This window comes from Balaenoptera acutorostrata, chromosome 19 (assembly GCF_949987535.1).
Source record: "Balaenoptera acutorostrata chromosome 19, mBalAcu1.1, whole genome shotgun sequence".
Classification (NCBI taxonomy): domain Eukaryota; kingdom Metazoa; phylum Chordata; class Mammalia; order Artiodactyla; family Balaenopteridae; genus Balaenoptera; species Balaenoptera acutorostrata.
Window position 1 is genome coordinate 17496718 of NC_080082.1, and position 20857 is coordinate 17517574.

At 43.7% G+C, this 20857-nt stretch overlaps 1 protein-coding gene across 2 annotated transcripts in view; it reads right to left on the bottom strand.

The window, feature by feature from the left end:
* The window catches only part of WWP2 (WW domain containing E3 ubiquitin protein ligase 2), a 149470-nt gene that overhangs the window by 62764 nt on the left and 65849 nt on the right, over positions 1–20857 (bottom strand). For both annotated transcript variants that reach the window (XM_057534400.1, XM_057534399.1), the window contains exon 7: positions 732–859. In XM_057534400.1, the coding sequence (XP_057390383.1) occupies positions 732–859 (128 nt within the window). The remainder of the gene's footprint in view (positions 1–731; positions 860–20857) is intronic.

Below are 20857 nucleotides of genomic sequence, written 5' to 3' on the forward strand. Positions count from 1 at the left end.
AGTCTGTCATACAGAGTGAAGTAAGTCAGAAAGAGAAAAACAAATACAGTATGCTAACACATATATATGGAATCTAAGGGAAAAAAAAAAGGTCATGAAGAACCTAGTGGCAAGACGGGAATAAAGACACAGACCTACTAGAGAATGGACTTGAGGATATGGGGAGGGGGAAGGGTAAGATGTGACAAAGAGAGAGAGTGGCATGGACATATATACACTACCAAACATAAAATAGATAGCTAGTGGGAAGCAGCCGCATAGCACAGGGAGATCAGCTCGGTGCTTTGTGACCACCTAGAGGGGTGGGATAGGGAGGGCGGGAGGGAGGGAGACACAAGAGGGAGGAGATATGGGAACATATGTATATGTATAACTGATTCACTTTGTTATAAAGCAGAAACTAACACACCATTGTAAAGCAATTATACTCCAATAAAGATGTTTAAAAAAAAAAAAGAAATGAATTTAAATATCAATACTTTTTATTTCTGTACAAAGGAAGATTTCAGACGAGCACAGTCACGTGGAGAATGACCTCGGCTGTACACACTATGCCTGAGAGAAAAGAAGACGGGTCATGGAAAGACTGATGGATTCAAATTCCACCGTAGTGTGGGAGTCTTCTCTTTCCCACCCTGCATCCTGACACAGCAGGCAGGGTCCCGACTCCATGTGAGAACAAGTCAGAGGCCATGCTTTGGTCTGGGCTGGTGCTCTGCGCTGTCACTCACCTGTGCCATTGGCCAAGCCACTGTGGCTTGGGTTCTTGAGGGGCTGGTGCTGCCGGCTGCTAGTACCGGGGCTCTGCTCACCAGTTGCTGTGGCTGTTCTGGCTGAACCACCTGAATGTCTGTGTGTCCTGGGGGTTCAAAATATAAAGCAGACAGACATAAGTCACTGTGAAAAAGACAGAGGTGTGCCCCACCTAAGTCACCGTATTCCCTCTCTTGCTATTTATGGGAAGTAAGCCCTGTAATAGTCCTTCTGGTCTTTGACTCGACAGAAGCTGGCCCTGAACAGAGAGACCCATGTAAGCTTCCTTCTTGGTAAAAGCACAGAAGGCAACTTTGGGTAAACTTTTCCATTTGAAGTAAACAAATCCAGAGTGAATTTCCCCCACATCTGAAATAATTGGCAAAATATCCTGTGACCATCACGTTATTTTTATTGGGCTTGAATGTAAGAAATAAACAAGAATCACTGAACAGGCTACAGATGACATGTTTCTCCCATTAGCCAAAAAAGAGTCCAAAACTTATCCAAATCCATTTTCTCTATGGCTAGAAACATGCTTGCCTTGGGAATAAAAGTCAAGGGGCATTAGACAACTTCAACCAATGTGTATGTTGACATGTTTTATCTAGAAAAGGTGATTCAACATCCATGCAAGTAAATGAGGAACAAATGCAGAGAGGGATCTGTACCACAAGGAAAATGGTGGAATCCAGCAGCAGAGGCTATCTAACATCTTCAGAGGACACAAGGCAACAGGCAGTACATGTTCTCACGGTCCTGTCGTAGCTTGATTTCATTCACTCGATGGAAATGTCTAAGCTTCCCTGCCTTTCTCAGTTTTGTCACAGGAGATTATTCTACTTCCTACTCATTATATACTACTTTTCAACAGTGAGATGATTTAAGTACTACCCAGTGAAGAAAAGACCACCCCTCTCCAGGCAGAGAAACAGAGATCCAGAGAACAATTTACAACCACGGGACTCGGGGCAGTGACAATACCACCAACAATAAACGTGAAAACAATGACTATGGAAGAATTTAATATTCATTGAGCTGGAATATTATGTTCCAGGTACCTGTGGTGTGCTGTGCACTTTGCATATATTATCTCATTTAACATGGCAACCCTAGAGGTAGCTTACTATTATTATGCTCATTTTGAAGGTGAAAACAGACACCGAGAAAGTGAGCAATGGAGCAAAGACTCGAAACCAGGTGCTCTAAGGTCAAGAGCCCACGCTGTCTGGTTGGAGGCTGGGGGTTGGAAGCCTGGACTTAAGCTGAATATCTTCCAGGCTATTCATTGGTCACTTGGTCAATGGCAAGATGAAGACCTCTAATAGAAAGCTCCCAGAAATAGTCACAAATGTAAAAAATAAACTTATGGTTACCAGGGGATAAGCAGGGGAAGGGATAAATTGGAAGACTGGGATTGACACATACACACTACTATATATAAAATAGATAACTAATAAGGACCTACTGTATAATAGCACAGGGAACTCAACTCAATACTCTGTTATGGCCTATATGGGAAAAGAATCTAAAAAAGAGTGGATAGGGACTTCCCTCGTGGTCCAGTGGTTAAGACTTCACCTTCCAATGCAGGGGGTGCAGGTTCGATCCCTGCTCGGGGAGCTAAGATCCCACATGCCTCGGGACCAAAAAACCAAAACATAAAACAGAAACAATATTGTAAGAAATTCAATAAAGACTTTAAAAATGGTCCACATCAAAAATATGAAAGAAAAAAAAAAAGATCGCATATATGTATAACAGAGTCACTTTGCTGTACACCTGAAACTAATACAACTTCGTAAATCAACTATACCCCAATAAAAATTTTTAAAAAAATAAACAGCAACAATAAAAAAAAAGAGAAAGAAAGAAAGCTCCCCCCACTGGAAGCTCCATACCCACCAGAACATCTCTGCTGGTGAGACATTCTGGTCCAGTATGTTGGGACAAACTTACAGCACAACAAACTGAGAGATTCCTAGAGGAATAAGAAGTGCCTCCACTGACTACCTTCTCCAACAAGATGAGTATAAACCAAAATGTTAACAGTGACTATCTTTGGACATGGGGAATACAGATGCCTTTAGTGTTTCCTTTCGTGCTTTTCTAGGTTTTTCTGATTTTCTTCATTAAGCATGTCTACTTTTGAGCAAGGAAGAAACACGATTATTTAAAAAGAAAAAAAAAAAGTTTTTTCTTGGGGCCAAAACGACAAAAAAGAAAAAAAAAGAAGAAGAAGAAAAAGAAACCTAGCAAACCCTGGAGTCCTTTGTACCTAAGGCTGCATGGCAGTTAAAAACGGATAGAGAGAGTACGACTGAGCTGTGGAAATAAAGATTTAATTTGGACTCTCTTTTTCCGTCTTATTTTTCCCTGAGCTAATTTCATAAATCAAAGCTGTCAGTCACACCTCAGTCAAGAAAAATATCTCAGAGTCCCCACTCCATGGGAAGGAATATTAATAATGAGCACTTCACCATAAGTCTTCTTCGAAAGCAGAATGAGTGCAGACTGGTTCGTTCCAAAGGGAAAGATGGTCGTTCGCCACTGGTGAATGTGCGTATATGTGTTGAGGGCAGAGAGCTTGAGAGAGACCAAATTGGTGAATAGAAGGTTTATTTCAGACAAGAATCCCCTTAAAAGGACAAAAGAAGGGCTTCCCTGGTGGCGCAGTGGTTAAGAATCCGCCTGCCAAGGCAGGGAACACGGGTTCGAGCCTTGGTCCGGGAAGATCCCACATGCTGCGGAGCAACTAAGCCCGTGCACCACAGCTACTGAGCCTGTGCTCTAGAGCCCGCGAGCCACAACTACTGAGCCCGCACGACACAACTACTGAAGCCCGCGTGCCTAGAGCCCGTGGTCCGCAACAAGAGAAGCCACCGCAATGAGAAGCCCGTGCACCGCAGCGAAGAGTAGCCCCCGCTCGCTGCCACTAGAGAAAGCCCACACGCAGCAACAAAGACCCAGTGCAGCCAAAAATAAATAAATAAATTAAAAAAAAAAAAAAGGACAAAAGAAGAAAAGCCTCTGTGATTTTGTACTCACAGCCCACAGCAGAGGGCTCACCCCCTCTGGGCGCAGCAGGCCACAGGGGGCAGCATAGAAAATGCGACACTCGTGTCACACACATGGGCTCTGACAGGCCCGTGATTCCTTCTAGGTCCTGGGCTCCTTGCCCCTCTGCAGAGCAGCTGGGCATGACAACAGGGTGGGTCCCATTACTCTCCTAGCCCCTCCCTCCCTTCCCCAAAGGGGCGTGCGGTCAGAGTTGACAGAGAATACTTTCAGAAATGTTCAACCACTAATGACAGCAGCACACCCTGAATGACAGGCTGGTGCAGAGCTGGGATTAGCCTGTAAACCAGGGGCAGCTGGGACCACTTTGTGTGAATTGCCACCTCCCTGCCCGTGGCCCACGGCCACCCAGCTACCCACCCACCACACACACACACACACACACACACACACACACACACACACACACACACACACACACACACACACACACACACACACACACACACACACACACACACACACACACACACACACACACACCCCCTTCCCCCAGATTCTTCTCTTGCCCTAAATCTGGAGCTTCCACTTTTCCCCTCTTGAATTACCTTTAAAGTAAGACTCTTAGAAGGAAGAGAAGGCCTCAATGCTTGAGGACAATCTTCTCTTCAGCAGTTTCCTCTCTGGGAGGTCACTCAACCCTTAAAAGATGGGACTGTGTTCTGATTAAAAGCTGGCCCAAAAGCTGAAACCACACACCATAAGCCAAAATAGTACCAGGACACAAGCGGGGCGATGGGGTGGAGATGAGCTGGGCCCCACCACAGGCAGCCTGGCTTCGGCTCTGCCAGTGACTTCAACCTTGGCCTGATCCCTCCACCATCTTGGGGGCGGGAGGGAGGAGCTATGCAGCCCCTGGGGCAGTGGGAAGAAGGCGGAACGGCAAAATTCCACGAATGGTTTTAAGTCACCTAGTTACAGAGATTCAGCTCTCACTACACCACGTGCCTCTCAAAATGCTGGTGTGAAGTTACCTAAGTTCCTCCCTAAGATCAGAAACTAAGACCCCCCTAAGGAATGCCAGTCAAGGTCAGGGCCCTGGGATTCTCTCTCCACTCTGCAGAAAGAGAACTGATGCAGGTGAGGTCCCCAGGAGAGGGCTCTTGGCTGTCCCTTGCCATTCAAGCTTTGACATTCATAGCATTGGCCTCAGTCCTCAGCTGACTCTGAGAGCCACAGCCTCCAATGTTGTGGGACACCCTGCATTGCCCTGCATGAAGGCCAGAGAATTACATTCAACCATTATTTTCTGAGCACTAGGCCCTGTTCTAGGGCTAGCAACAAAACAGAAAGAGTCGCTGACCTCAAGGAGCTTACATCTTAGTGGAAACGCAGTGATTTGTACTTCTGCTCAGAAACAAATTTGCATCACACCCTACAATGCCAGTGTGTGGGAGAGCCACTTGTCTAGTGAGTGAGCCTGCCTGATAACTTGGCATTGTCACCCAGTGCAGCTTTGTTGATCATCACATATGTAATAGTTTATGTGGAGTAATTAAACAAAACAAAACTTTGTTTAAAAAAAAAAAGCCAGCCCTAGCATCAGTAATGCAAATGAAAACAAAATGAAGAGTCAAAAAAAGTGATGGCTCACAAGACATGAAAACAAAAACTTTTGCTAAATTAAAAAATGAAATTCTAAATTTGGTGGTCGCTCAGAATTTGGGATTGATAAATCTATCATATCCTTTATGAGGAAATGGATTTAAAAAGTAGTTGGTGGCTTCATCAAAATTTAAAACTCCTGCTCTTCCAAAGACACTATCAAGAAAATGAAAAGACAGTCCCTAGACTGGGAAAAATCATTTGCAAAATACCTATCTGATAAAGGATTTATTTCTAGAAAAAAAAACTCTCAAAACTCAATAATAAAAAGAATAAACCAATAAAAATAATCAAAATATTTTAAAAGAGAAGATCTACAAACAGCAAATAAGCACATGAAAGATGCTCAACATCATTAGTCATTAGGGAAACACAAATTAAAGCGACAATGAGGTACCATCACAGAACTGTTAGAATGGACAAAGTAAAAACAAAACAAAACAAACCCAAAAAATCACACACACACAAACAAAAACAAAACAAAAAAAAAACCTGACAGTAACAGTACTGATGAGAACACAAAGCACCTGGGACTCCCAAACACGGCTGGAGGGAACACAACGTGGCACTATCACTTTGGAAAAGAGTTTGGCAGTTTCTTATAAAGTTAAACATGCACTTAGCATACGAACTAACAATCCTATGCCTAGGTATTTATGCAACAGAATGAAAACGTTTACACGAAACCTGTAGGCAAATTATAGTGACTTTATTCATAATTTCCAAAACCATAAACAACCCAAACTGGTGAATGAACAGACAGACTGTGGTACATCCACACAGTGAAATACTACTCAGTAAATAAAGGGATTGAACTACTGATGATGCAACAACATAGATGAATCACAAATGCGTTATGCTAAGTGGAAGAAGACAGACACAAAAGGCTACAGAGTATATCCATCCATTTTTATGACATTTAGGAAGAGGTAAAACTGTAGGGAAAGGAAGCAATTAGTATCTGCCAGTAGCTGGAGAAAGAAGTAGGGGCTGACTATAAAGGGGCATGAGGGAACTTCTGGGAGAGATGAAACTTGCAATATCTTGATTATGGTAGTGGTTACCAGATGCTATACTTTTATCAAACTGTACATTGCATAGGGGGCATTTTATTGTACACCTCCATAAACCTATCTTCATAATTTTGAAAAGCAATTTGTGTGTTTCAGTCACTGCAAAAACAACTCACCACGTGAGAAAAAATTAAAGTTTTAAAAGGCAGGTAACTTGGGACTTCCCTGGTGGTCCAGTGGTTAAGAATCCGCCTTCCAATGCAGGGGACGAGGGTTCGATCCCTGGTCAGGGAACTAAGATCCCACATGCCGTGGGGCAACTAAGCCTGTGCACCACAACTAGAGAGCCCATGCGCCGCAACTACTGAGTCCACATGCTCTAGAGCCCACGCACCACAGCTAGAGAGAAACCCATATGAGGCAATGAAGAGCCCATGCGCCGCAATGAAAGATCCTGCATGCCGCAGCTAAGACCCGACGTAGCCATAAATAAATAAATAAATATATTTTATAAAAGGCATGTAACTTATGGTATGAGGATAGCCCCCTCCCAAAAATAAAACACCCAGAAAACAAGAACCTTGATGGGAATGTGATTCAGGCAATACTCAGTACTCTACAAACACTCTGTATTAATAAATATAGGGATTCTTCAAAGCCTGGGGATGCATCTCTCCCAAATGTCAAGAATTCGTGGCTGACCGGATACCGGGTGCCAAGCATATTTTTCTATCTTGGTAAAAGAGGCCCAGGATACTAAAGGGAGGTTCTTTGACCTCAGAATTCAGGCCCATTAGCTCAGCAAAAGAGAAGTTTCAGGGTAGAACTACTGATAGTGGGGTTTTCCTCCATTTAAATTAAAAAAAAAAAACAAACCAAAAAACAGATACAGAAGTTAAAAATTGCCTAATAATCTTAAAACTCTTCTCACACTCCAATCCAGGGAATCGATTTTTGCCTGGATGACTAGAACCAAAAGGGCGGCCCCTCCTCCAAGTCCTCTTAACTGGGCATTGTCTTTTAATAGCAGCATGGAAACAAAACTGAGTGAGGCTGGGCTGGTTTCCAGTAAAAGAACCAGAAAAAGAAAAAAGAAAAAAACAAACAAAAAAAACCACCAGCCACTTAAAATAGAAGCATGGAGGGAAAAAAATGGGAAGCGGTGATGGGAAAAGAAACGGTTTCCACCATTCAGAGAGGCGTCACTAAGCAAACTTGCTCCCACCTACAGCCGCCTCAATTCTTCCTTCTCATTCAAATGTGGACGGGGGGGTGGGGGGGTAAGGGGGAGGGGATAAAAAGGAGAGGTGAAAAGGGAAAGGCGCAATTAGAGTTAAAAATGGGGCCATTCGAGTCATTCCAAGGGTAATTTATGGCTCCATTCCACATCCTACCTCTAGCTGCCAGCCTCAGAAATGACAGGAAAGGTAAAAATAAAACTGCTGCAAGTCCATTCTACGTGACAGAAAGACAAGTGATTTACTTTTGCCCAACCTGGAATATAGAGCAAACTTCTCAATGGTGGCAGCTTTCTGAGACTAAAAAAATTCATTTTAAGAGAGAAAATACAATAAATTTTGACTCACCTCATCTCATTCCAGGTTGCATGTTGGGCTTCACTAAAAAGAACGCTCAAACACCCTCCCAAACTTGAAGGAGAGATGAAGTCCAGGGGAAGTGGTCACTGTCTCGTTCCACCCCACCCCTGCTCGGGGCAGGAGGGGATGAGCTGAGGTTCCTTGAACACAGAGGGCAGCCCCTGACTTGTTTGTCCCGTGTCCTGAGATGGTACAAGGGCATGGGATGCTCTAGCGGCTCAGGAGACGAGCGTGGTGGACCATCAGCCTCCACTGACGCGCGGGAGGAAGCTGCGCAGGGCTGACCCTGAATACGGAGCTCCAGCTTCTGCTACAGGTGGGCCAGAAAAGTATCTCCACCTTCTTCCTCCCAGCATCACATCTAGTTTGAACCTGGCCCAGCCCAGAGTGTCCCTGTGCTACAGCCCCAGACCTGAAAGGACCACAGGGCACCCTGTGGTACCAGGGAGGACGGTACACGGGGCGTTATTTCTAAGTGTTCTGACAGCAAGTCGCGAAGGCAGGGATTCAGCAGGAGGGAGGTAAGCTCCTAAAAGAATATGTTCAACGGACATTCCTCCAAACCTCCCTCTAAACTCCTCCCAAGGAAAATTCAGAGCCTTTGCTGATCTACTCGCCTGGCATCCTCTTCTCTGGACTCTTCACCCGGTTGGCTTCTCATCCAAATCTTAGTCTAAATGTCCCTCACCTCCCAAGCTGCACTAAAGTCCCTTGAATGCTTTTCACACAGCATTCTAAACTTTTCCTTTATGGTACTTCCATTTGTGATTATATGTTTATCTGTTTAATGTCTGACTTCAACAAGGCCCATGAGGGTGGGACCTTGTCTGTTTTGTGTACCTTTGTATAACCAGCACCTAGAATGTGCTTGGCCCCAGGGTAGGCATATAAAAACATTTGCTGAATGAATAAAAGAAGCAAGCTCTCAAGCACAAAAGCACTCTTGGGCCTGTAATCTCTAATACTTCCCATGTTCGTAGCAACCAGTCCTCACCTCCCCATCTCCCTCCACCCTTTTAAAGAATGGAATCCGTGCTGAGAGATGGAATCCACAATCTACCAGGTATTGAGAAGTGTCAGAGCTAGTGTCTTCCGGAAAGATTAGCCCTCAACATCATGTAAAAACATTCTCTAGCATCAGGGTCTACAAATAAAAATCATTTCATTAGACTCATTTCGTGCCAACACGTATACTAAAATTGCAAGACAATCTTCAAATCCAACCAAATTTTATTTACCATGGGTTTTTTTGTTCCAGCTATAATTTTCAAGTGCTCTCCAACAGGTGAAGACTAGGCAAGTGATTAAATATGGCATTTAAGAAAGATACCTTCTGTGGTCGGCAGAATTTCTAAAATGCCCCTCCTCCCAAAGACACCCCACCCTAATGCCTAAAACTAGGGAATATGATGATATATCACACCCTTGATTATATTATTATATGGCACATGATATTACCATAATAATATATGATAAGATTATGATACTATATGGGACAGCTGACCTTAAGAAAGGGACATGAGGGAATTCCCTGGTAGTCCAGTGGTTAGGGCTCGGCACTTTCACTGCTGGGGCCCAGGTTCAATCTCTGGTCGGGATTGCCATGCGGTGTGGCCAAATAAAAAAAAATAAATTAAATGTATTTTAAAAAAAGAAAGAAAGGGACATCATCCAGATGGGTCTAATCTAATGACATAATCTCCTAAAAGCAGAACACTTTCTCCAGCAGTTGTCAAAAGTGGAGGGCAGAAGAGAAAATCAGAGAGATTCAAAGCACGAGGGAAATCTGACACACCCTTGCCAGCTTGATGATGAGTGGGGGTGGGGGTTACATATGAGAAGAAATGTGGATGGCCTTAATAAGGAGCTGTGTAAGGACCCAACTGAGAGCCAGCAAGGAAATGGGAACTCAGTCCTACAATGACTCAGTCAATGACTCGAATCAGCTTTGAAGCAAATTCTTCCTTAGTTTCCAGATAAGCATGCAGCCCTGCTGACACCTTGATTTTGGCCTTGTGAGGCCCTAAGGAGACCAGTCAGCCAGCTATGGTGTCCTAGTCTTCTGCCCTACAGAACTGTGAGCTCACAAATGATGCTGTTTTAAGCCCTAAATTTGTGGTGATTTGTTACATGGCAGTTGAAAACTAATAGATCCTCTCAGTACAAATAAATGTCAGTTTCCACAGAAGAAGATACTAATTTTCAAATATACGACTAGGTAATTCTTGCTGAGCACCCCACCTCACTCTGTTAGAAGGCCTTATACAGAGATGGAGATGCCCTATGGCATCAGTGCTCATCTCCTAGGGACGCATTTCCATGATCCAAATGTCCTTTATGAGACACGCATTCCTCACATTCAACCATCACTTGGGGATTTGAACAGCTATATATATGTAGGACATTACTGTTCTCAGAGGGTGAGTAAGTAACTCTCTTTCCTGGTAGAGTTCAGCCACATGGACTTCACACATTCTTTTTCCAAGCAAGACGTATTTATGTGTCAACTTATCCCTGATTCCAATGTTAACCTTAAAAGTTGCGAGGATTTGAGAAGAACACTCCATGAAAAGGGTTCAAAGTGCAAGTATCAATCATGAAGAAAAAAACAGGAGGAACAGGAAAGACGGAGCAGGCAGTGGGAACCCACCACATTCTTGGTGGTCCGGCTAAGCCTTGGAAAGCACAAGGCCATCCTGATAAAAAGTCTCCCCTGTAACCTGTGCCCCTGAAACCGTCACTTCTCAGGGAGTCAGGGTGCCAAGGAATGTAAACCAGTAGGAAGACCCACCCCGAAGTCCTGGCAAGTGAGAAGCAGGAACACAAGACTCTTTCAACTCAACAAGGATTTACTGAGCTGCTGCTACGTGCAGCAAAGCACTATTCTAGGCCCTGGTAGGGACACAAAGATGCATAAGGTCCAGATGAGTTTGGCTGAGAACTCAGCACCACTCCCCCTGTACCCCTCCCCATCTCCAAAAAAAGGAGTGCTGTAGATGGAAGAGGAAAAACGAACTCCTCAGGAGTCCCCGGTTCACCATTCTTTTCTAAGTGTAAAGCAAAATTGTATGATGTGATTTAAAGTAAAGCTTTTTGCTTACCTTTTTTAAGGTAAGTTTTTTAAGGTAAAATTTTAAAGAAAAAGAACCATGTCCTCATCTCCCCTTCTCCTTCACAAAATAACAATTATTCCTACCATCTCCTATTCTAGACTTTGGCTAATCTCATGTTTAAAAGTGTTGTTGTTTTCTCATTTTAAAGTTGTACCTTCAAAGGCCATTTATAAGCACACAAAGCAGACCCAACACATAGATGTGCCGTAAAAGTCCAAGTAAAGTCCAAGTCAAAACAGAAAACCTTCACACAGGGAGCCTGGGTAGAAATTCTCGTGCTCTTTACACCGTTAGGTGCAGAATTTCACACTCCATTATCAAATAATCAGTGAGCCAAAGATACCTTCAACTCATCAAGACAAAGAAAAGGCAGGCCAAACACAGGCTTAAAGTGCAAAGTTAGCTTAGCAAAGGGAAACAACAAAGGCAGGACAGATAGCAATTAAAAGGCAAGAAGATTAAAAAGACAGCATCTTCGGAGAAAACTCCAAAGATATCGAGAATCACAAGAAACGTAAATGGACTAACCGTGAGAGCTTAAAGATAAAAGGTATCATATTGGTTTGGGTTTTTTTTTCAACCTTGTTTTTTTAATTGAAATATAGTTGTCATACAAATTACATTAGTTTCAGGTATCTGACATAGTGGTTCAACATTTATATACATTCCGAATTGATCACCAAAATGTCTAGTTACCATCTGTTACCATACAAAGTGATTACAATATTATTGACTATATTCCCTACATCGTACATACGTCACCATGATTTACTTATTTTATAACTGGAAGTCTGCACCTCTTAATCCTCTTCCCCTATTTCTCCCAACCTCCCACCCACCTCATACTATTTGTTAAAAATCCCGTTAAATGCTGTTGCAAGCAACACCATCTAATATATAAGCATCCAAAAGGCTGAAACTAAATGTGTGGGGAAAAATATGCTGAGAAAATACAAAACAAAAGTAAGCTGGGGAAGCTATGTTAATGCCAAACCAAACAGATTTTTTAAATGATTTTTAAAATTCAGGCATATTTATTAATACATATAGTCAAATTCACCCTTTTTAAGGGTGCAGTTCAGTGAGTTTTAACAAACGCATACAATCGTGTTACCACCACCACAGTCAAGACATAAAACATTTCCATCGCCCCCCAAAACTTCTTGGTGCCCTTGGCAGCCAATCCCTCCCCTCAATTCCCAACACCTGCTGACTGATTTCTGTCCTAATAATTGTGCTTTTTCCAGTATGTTATGTAAATGGAGTCACATAGAACGTAGCTTTTTGTGTCTGGCTTCTTGCACTTAGCATAATGCTTTTGAGAATCATCCATGTTGTTGTAGCCTGTTCCTTTTTATTGCTCAGAACAAATAAATTTTAAGAGAAAAAGCTCTAGAAAAAGAGAAGATCGTGAGATAAGGATAAAAGGTTCAATTCGCCCACAAGACGTACTTCAAATTTGTATTGTGGACAAAATAACCTTGAAATACTAACGCAGAAATTCATGGGAATTCCCTGGCGGCACAGTGGTTAAGAACCAGCCTGCCAATGCAGAGGACACAGGTTTGAGCCCTGTTCTGGGAAGACCCCACATGCCGTGGAGCAACTAAACTCGTGCGCCACAACTACTGAAGCCCGTGTGCCTAGAGCCCAACAAAAGAGAAGCCACCGCAATGAGAAGCCCGCTCACCGCAACGAAGAGTGGCCCCTGCTCACCGCAACTAGAGAAAGCCCATGCGCAGCAACAAAGACCCAACGCAGCCAAAAATAAATAAATAAATTTATTTTTAAAAAAAGTTAAGAAATTCATGGATATAATCTGGCCCTACCTGTTACTGCTGTCACCTCCTATTTTCCCTTCACTCCCTCCACTCCAGCCAGACTGGCCTCCTTCAACTCCAAAGGCACGCTCCCAGCTCGGTTCCTTTGCAAGAGCCATTGCTCTGCCCAACATTCTTCCCTGAGATAGCCTCATGGATAAATCTCTCACCTTCTTCAAATCTTTGCTTATAGGTCACCTTCTTAATGATACCTCTCTTGACTGCACTATATAATTGCGCATCCTGCTATTGTGTAATACATTTATATTTTTCTTTCACGTGGATCAAATTTGTTTTTTAAATAATGAACATCAATAAAACCAGAAAAAAGAGGAACACTCTGGGATTCCACACTACTATAGATGCCAAGGCAGGTAACTTTTCCAGAAAGGACGAGTCCACAGGTGAAACCTGCAGACAAGTCAGCTGGGCTTTTGTGGCTGTAATTTTGGCAGAATGATAGAGGCGGATGCCAGAATGAAGCAAACTAATACACAAATAGAGATAAGGATGGGCGACCCAAAGAATATTAAGACTAATATCTTCATTATATTTTCAGTAAGTTATGGGTACATAACAACTTCAGGAACCCCTGTGGCATGTAGAGCGTAAAGCAATATAAATTATGTGCTTCAGTTCTGTGACTATTTTTACCTAATGCAAAATGAAAAACCTAAATATAGAATTGTTCCAGTGTTTGAAAGGAGTCGTTCTATTTAGGTTATGGAGCATGCCATCATAAAGACAGTCACTAAACCAAACCCCAAATCTCCACTTCCACAGACCTTGGCACTTTCAAAAGGAGACATCCAGTGCCAACAGAATCCTAAAGGAAAAGTCTAACCACCTCACCAAACCACAACCACAAACACCAGGGCTTCAGCAACCCTTTCCCCCACCATCCACATCTGTCCAAAGCATTTGCAGTCAGTTCTATTCCAATCTTTGATCATCCCATACCCAAACTGCCCAAGCTCCCATGACTAAAAAATCCTTTCTCTGAGACCCATACTCTTTTTATTGGTTTCTCTCTAAACTCTTTCCCTTTCAATCACAATTTTCTGGGACTGAGAAGTGCTAAAATCCAGACACAGATCTAGTTAAAGTACAATAGAAATTTCACCCCGTCCCCTAAATCGTGGAGACACTTATATTGGCCCCGTTGTTCACCCTCAGGAATACACTTTGACTTGCTCTGTATCTCCTAAGTTTGTTTTGCTCTGCATTCCTCCTCCTATGGATACACTTTTAGAGGAATGACTCCGTCCCAGTTCCACAGAGCCTGCTAAGCACCAATCACAACCATCATGGGGGATGCCACCTTAAAGTGACAGCTTCATAAGCTGCTCCCCTCCTGCATTTCTTATTTCCATGAATGGCATCTCAATCCAAGAGGCTGGGAGTCCCCTATATGCCTCCTCATCCTCCACCCTGTCTCACTAGTGAGTCACCCAGTCCTGCTCAATGATTACACCTCCTAGGTCTTTCTCCTATTTCCTCCCTAATCTGCCACCACGCACAGCTAGTCATCCACTCCTATCTCACCAGTTCCCACAGCAGTCCTCTTATTGGTCCCTGAGTCTAGCCTCAACCTCCACTGTGTCAGACATTCCTACCTTCTTCTATTCCACATGTGTCCCTTGTCCTGTCCCCTCACTGCATGGGCTAGAAAACTCTCAGACTACCATGCCCCTAGGTTCTGGAAGTGATTTAGGTTGCACCAATGAGAAGCTCTTGCAGGAGATTTGGAAAGCAGAAGAAAGGGAGAGACCACTCTTCTGGTGGTGGTGATGGCTGTCAGTAGTTCCAGTAGTCTCCCTGCTTCACTGCCTGGACACCACTTCATGCACATGCAATGGTTGGAGGGGCAGAAGTTTCCTGACATCAGTCTGGATTGCCACCACAGGACTATGACCTTGAAACCAAGGATGGGGAGGGGCTCATTTCTCCTCCAGCCTACTCAATGACTTTTATAAATACCTAATTCCCCATATTAAATCCCTTTCTGCTCAAAATACCTAGAGTGGTTTCTGTTTCCTGCAATGAACCCTAACTGATACAACTTCAAATTCATCCAGCAGATACTTACCTGAATAATTTACCACAGAAATAACACAACATGCCCTTGCTCAGAACTCAGTGGTTCCCTATCTCCAAAGAATAAAATCTGAAGTCCTCAGCAAAGCATAACCCTTTGTGAACTGGTCTCACCTTCTTACCATCTCCCACAGCCGGGATCAGCATTCTGTAAAGGGCCAGACAGTGAATATCTTAGGCTTTGCAGACCATATGGTCTCTGTCACACCTATTTAACTCTGCCATTGTAGCGTGAAAGTAGCCATAGATAATATGTAAATGAATGAGTATAGCTGTATTCAAATAAAATTTTATTTACAAAAAGAGGTGGTCAAGAGAATAAGAAGACAAGACACAGACTGGAAGAAAATATTTGCAAAAGACATATCTGATAAAGGACTGTTATCAGAACTCTTAAAACTCAACAATAAAGAAAGGAAAAACTTGATTTAAAAAATGGGCAAAAGACCTGAACAGACACCTCACCAAAGAAGATATACAGATGGCAAATAAGTATATGAAAACCTGCTCTACCGTGTACATCATCAGGTAAATGCAAATGAGATACCACTACGTGCCTATTAGAATGGCCAAAATCTGGAACACTGACAACACCAAATGCTGGTGAGGAATTCTCATTCATTGCTGGTAGGGATGTAAAATGGTACAGCCATTTTGGAAGACAGCTTGGCAATTTCTTACAAAACTAAATATACTCTCACACTCTTACCATACAACCTAGCAATTGCTCTCCTTGGTATTACCCAAAGGAGTTGAAAACACATCCACAGACAAACCTGCACAGGGATGTTTATAGCAGCTTTATTCATAATTGTCAAAACTCAGAAGCAACCAAGATTTCCTGTAGGTGAATGAATAAACCATGGTACATCCAGATAATGGAATTTTATTCAGTGCTAAAAAACAAATGAGCTATCAAGCCATGAAAAGACATGGAGGAACCTCAAATGCATATTACTAAGTGAAAGGAGACAAGTTTGAGCTACAAACTTTATGATTCCAATTATATGACATTCTAGAAAAAGGTAAAACTATGTAGACAGTAAAAGGATCAGTAGTTGCCAGGAATTAATAGGGAGGGAGGTATGAATAGGCAAAACACAGGAGATTTTTAGAGCCCCGAAAGTATTCTGCATAATACTATAATGGTGCATGCATGTCACTATACATTTGTCAAAACTCACAAAGTGTACAACACCAAGAGTGAACCCTAATATAAACTATGGACGTTGGGGGATAAAGTCCCTCATCATCATTTGGAATAATGATGTGTCAACGTAGGTTCAACGACTGTAACAAAACGCACCACTCTAGTGTGGGATGCTGATAGCAGGGGAGGCTGTGTGTAAGTGGGGCAGGGGGTATATGGGAAATCTCTGTACCTCATACTCAGTTTTGCTATGAACCTAACACTGCTCTAAACAAACAAACAAACAGGTGGCAGCCTGGATGTGACCTGCAAACCATGGTTTGCTTCAGCTATCGTCCTGAATATCTATGTGTCAACATTACCAAATGACTAATATGTCCTCGAATATGCCAAGTTCTCTTTTTCTCCATTGCATTTTCCCACGCTGCTCCCTCAGCCTGAGTGACTTCCCTTACCCCCACTTCACTGGTCTGCGAACTCCTTACAAGTACAGCTCAAATGTGTGAGGTTTTCCCCTAAACCCCGCCAGGTAGATTTAGGTAAACTTTCCACTGTCTTCACTCACCATCACTATGGGGTCCATTGCACTAAAATGGAATTCTCACCTGTGTCTCTGTCTCCTACTGGATGCCAGTCATCGATGTCAGGGGCCGTGGCTTTTCATCTTTTTATCACCACAACCTAGCTCACAGCCTGGCACTCATGTCTGTGGAACGAATATTGCCTCCAATTGCAGATACTTCAGATACTTGCCTTACTTTCTGGCACATACCACACCTCTCTGGGCTCATACAGAAGAAATGCCCAGTAAAGACCAATGAAATAAATGGATCTGAATAAATAAACGTACAATAGAGAATTCCCTGGCGGTCCAGTGGTTAGGACTCTGTGCTTCCACTGCCGGGGGCCTGGTCGGGGAACTAAGATCCCACAAGCCTCGCAGCATGGCCAAAAGCAAACAAAAAAAATGTACAATAATGCATAATGCATAATTTTAATTAGCGCAGAATTAATAAGTTAATGTATAAATGAATGTGTAATTAATCTCCAGGATAACTTTTCGATGTCTGCCTTTGAGAACGCAGTGGGGCTCCTGTCCACAGTCTCAATCCTATTCCTTATACACCACCTGCTCAGAAGAGAGCCCTGAGAGCTCCTTGTGTGCAGGGACTGGATCTTAGTTATCAATGCAAGAGTAAATGAAGTACACGTATTCCTTTTCTTACTCCTTTCTCGTCCCCAGCAATCGTAGTGAGGCTACAGCTAGATTTTAAGTAAAAGCTATTGTGTGGGAGGCCTGAACTGTAAAGATGCTGGGTTCAGTGTCATGCTGACAGGGTGACATCGCCACATGACTACAGTTCCGAATCAAGTAGCCTTTAGTCATCTCAGTGGAAGGTCAGGTGACAGTGGCCAACAATGACAGAGAGTGCCTGAAGGCTCAGTTCCTATCCACCCCTCGTTACCCCATTAGCTTTGCTTCCCAGTCCCCGCTGGCACTCCAAGGACTCCCAGCAGTGTTCCCAGCAGTCTCAGGCCCCGTTAAGTTTATTTTTCTTTCCTTTCTGGGCTAGGCTGTCTGCAGACACAGCTGATGAGCTATTTAGAGCTCACCAGAGACCTTGCGCCTTTCTATGCCGCCGAGATTACAGCTCTTTTACATCTCCAGAGGTCACTGATGCCAAGGCAAGGGAGTCAATAAATCTGATATGTTTTCATCAAAGCAGGATAAAAAGGGAGAGAGGAAAGGAGGCTGGATGAAAACTTATTACAGGAGGGTCTGAACTTTCACATGTAAAAGAATCGTGTGGGAGCTTGTTAAAATCTAGATTCCAAACAACACTGCCCAGTAGTGACAGTTGATGGAGGACAGAGGCCTGCAGCCCTTCACACCAAACACATGCACACACTCACGCATTCACATGTACTCTTACAGTAAATATGTACATAATACATAATAAAGAAAAATTAATTATTTAAGCCCCTATGTCTAGATTCTTAACCAAGATCCCTTTCACAGTTTTCAGACCTATTAATGAAAAACTTTAGGAACCTAAAAGCAAATTCAATGCATTCTTCCATTTGTTGGTACCATTTCCCTGTATGACGATGGAAAATCTACAGGGATTCTAGATGGTGGAGCTAGTTACTCAAGTCAGAAGAAATCTCAAGGCTATGCTTGGAGCAGCAGCGGCGCTCGCGGGCAGTCCTATGGCTTCACCCATTGGGTGACATCACCTCAACTCCCTGCTTTCATGTAATAGTTGGGGAAGGGGGAAAAAAATCACAGGTGATGAAGAATCGGCAAACCACAGAGGGACTCCAATGTCCTGGCTTTTCTAACCTAACGGTAGCTCTGAAGAGAGCTGCTGGTACCAGGGTGGATCCCCTTGCTGGGTTCTTTCCCCCTCCACGTCCACCACAGCACTAGCCTCTCTAGTTCACTAGTTAGCACCCTCACGTGTCAGCCCCTACGACACTGCACTGAACCTTCGGGCAGTGGACAAGGGTCTCTCTGCAAAGCCACGCCCACCCTCGCCTCAGTCTCTCCCTCTCCACACGCTCATCTCCCCTCTCTCTGAGCTTCCCGTGACGCGCGCCATTTCATATACATCGTGTATGCCATGAAGGCTGCGCGCTCACTGTGGAGAGCAGACGCCATGCTTCTGGCAGGCCTCGTGCAAGGCGATGTGTGCACGACACCGGGCACACATGAGAACTGCAAAGCCTGCCTTGACTTAGGCATGGTTCCCAAGCTGGCCCTCATTCCAGCAAAATAAAATAAACACTGGGGGATTATTAAAGGGTGTGGTAGGCCCTCCCCGTGCCAACTAGCACACACTCTCCCAGGGGGCTCCGTAACACACTGGAATAAGGAACGCTGGCTGAGGACGCAGGGCAGGACGGCACACTCACAGACGGAGCCCTGGGTACACCACGTAACGGTCCCTGCTCCAAACACCAAAGGGTATCAGGCCGGCCCTCCTGGGCCCCCAAGATTAGTGCTGTTCTGACACATGATCTGGCAGTGACCAGCTTTCATCTGGAACCCTTTCCCAAGGCCCAAACTAAATTCTCCCACCTGAGATTTCTAAGTAACAGGAGCACAGCCGACAAGGCCAACGTGAAGCATCGCCTTAGAATCACTGGCTCCACTGCTATAAAGATAAACTGGGCAGAAGAGAAATGAGTGGTCATTATCGAGCCTGGAGAAACCCTAAGTTCTGAAATCTGTCTACCTCGACGGCACACAACAATTTCTCCAACCTAACACCATCACTATACAGTTTACCTAGGTTGGTGGATGACAGTTTTTGTATTATGAAATATACAGTGTAAACCAAAGAATATATTAAATATATAGTCAGTTGAAAAAAGAATAATAAAATGAACACCCAAAGCCAAGAAACAGCATCCCCCATACCCAGAAGCTTTCACTGTGCTTTTTCCTCATTAAACCCACCAGTGACAACCATCCTCCTGAATTCAGGGTTAATTAGCATTCCCTTCCAATTTTTATAGTTTTACCACCTATGAAGGTATCCATAAAAAATACATGGCTTCAATTTACATTTTTGAACTTTACATAAATGACATCATAGTATATGTTTTTTCTGTGATCTGCTGCTCTTGTTCAACATTATGTTTCTGAGATTCTACCACAATGATGCAACTATCTTTCCTCCATTTTTGTTATGGGACAGCATTTCAGTGTAGGACTAAACAACGATGTACGATATTAACTCTTTCTTTACTCAGCCAGACCCACCGACTGTATATTAACATGGTCTGTCTGCTAATAAATTTATGCCATGGGTGGCGATCCCATGATGGCTTCCATGTGGCAGCTCAGATGGCAAAACAACTAGAGATGTTCCACCTGATGATCCCTAAATAGTGAGAAAGATCCCAGTAAGAGACGGAGCTTTGAGGCCTTGTTTAGCAAGCACATGGTAGCTTTGCTGGATGAGCTTGGGTAGATGAACCTTTAAGATAAAACTCTTACACGGTTCCAGTTCTATGGCTTTATAAAGCAGGGGAAGGAGAGGAAAAGGCTGCTTTCACATTGTAATCTTCACCTTCACGGGCACATCAGAGCACCTTTGATCATGGAGAATAGCACCCAAGTCCAAGAAAAACCTACCATTCAGACGGCGAAAGCTAAATATTTAGTCTGGGAGGCGGCAAGCAGAAGCCCGTCATTCTCTCTGCCACAGGAAACCAAGGACAGTGGAGGACTGTCCTTGAATCCTGAAGGTTAGATTCACCACCCTCCTAACTACAGTCTCCTGGACGGGAATGCTTCAGTAATGCCGTGCTTCCCAGGTTTGGGTGTGGGGCTGTGGGGCGCAAAAGACAGTCTCCAGATGCAACTCCCGGCCACCTTCACTGAGCACTCCCAGTGTGCAAGGCCCTCAGACTGACAGAACTCATCTCAGTTAATTCCTACAATGACCCTGTGCGGCAGGCGATGTCCCCATTTCACGCCTGAAAAAACTGAGAGGCTGAGCATTTCAGTGACTTGTCCAGTATCGTATAGCAAGTAAATGACAGGCCAGGATTCAATCTACATCTGATTCCAGAGCCTCACACTCATCCAGCAGACTACTCTGCTACCCCCTGTGTGCAC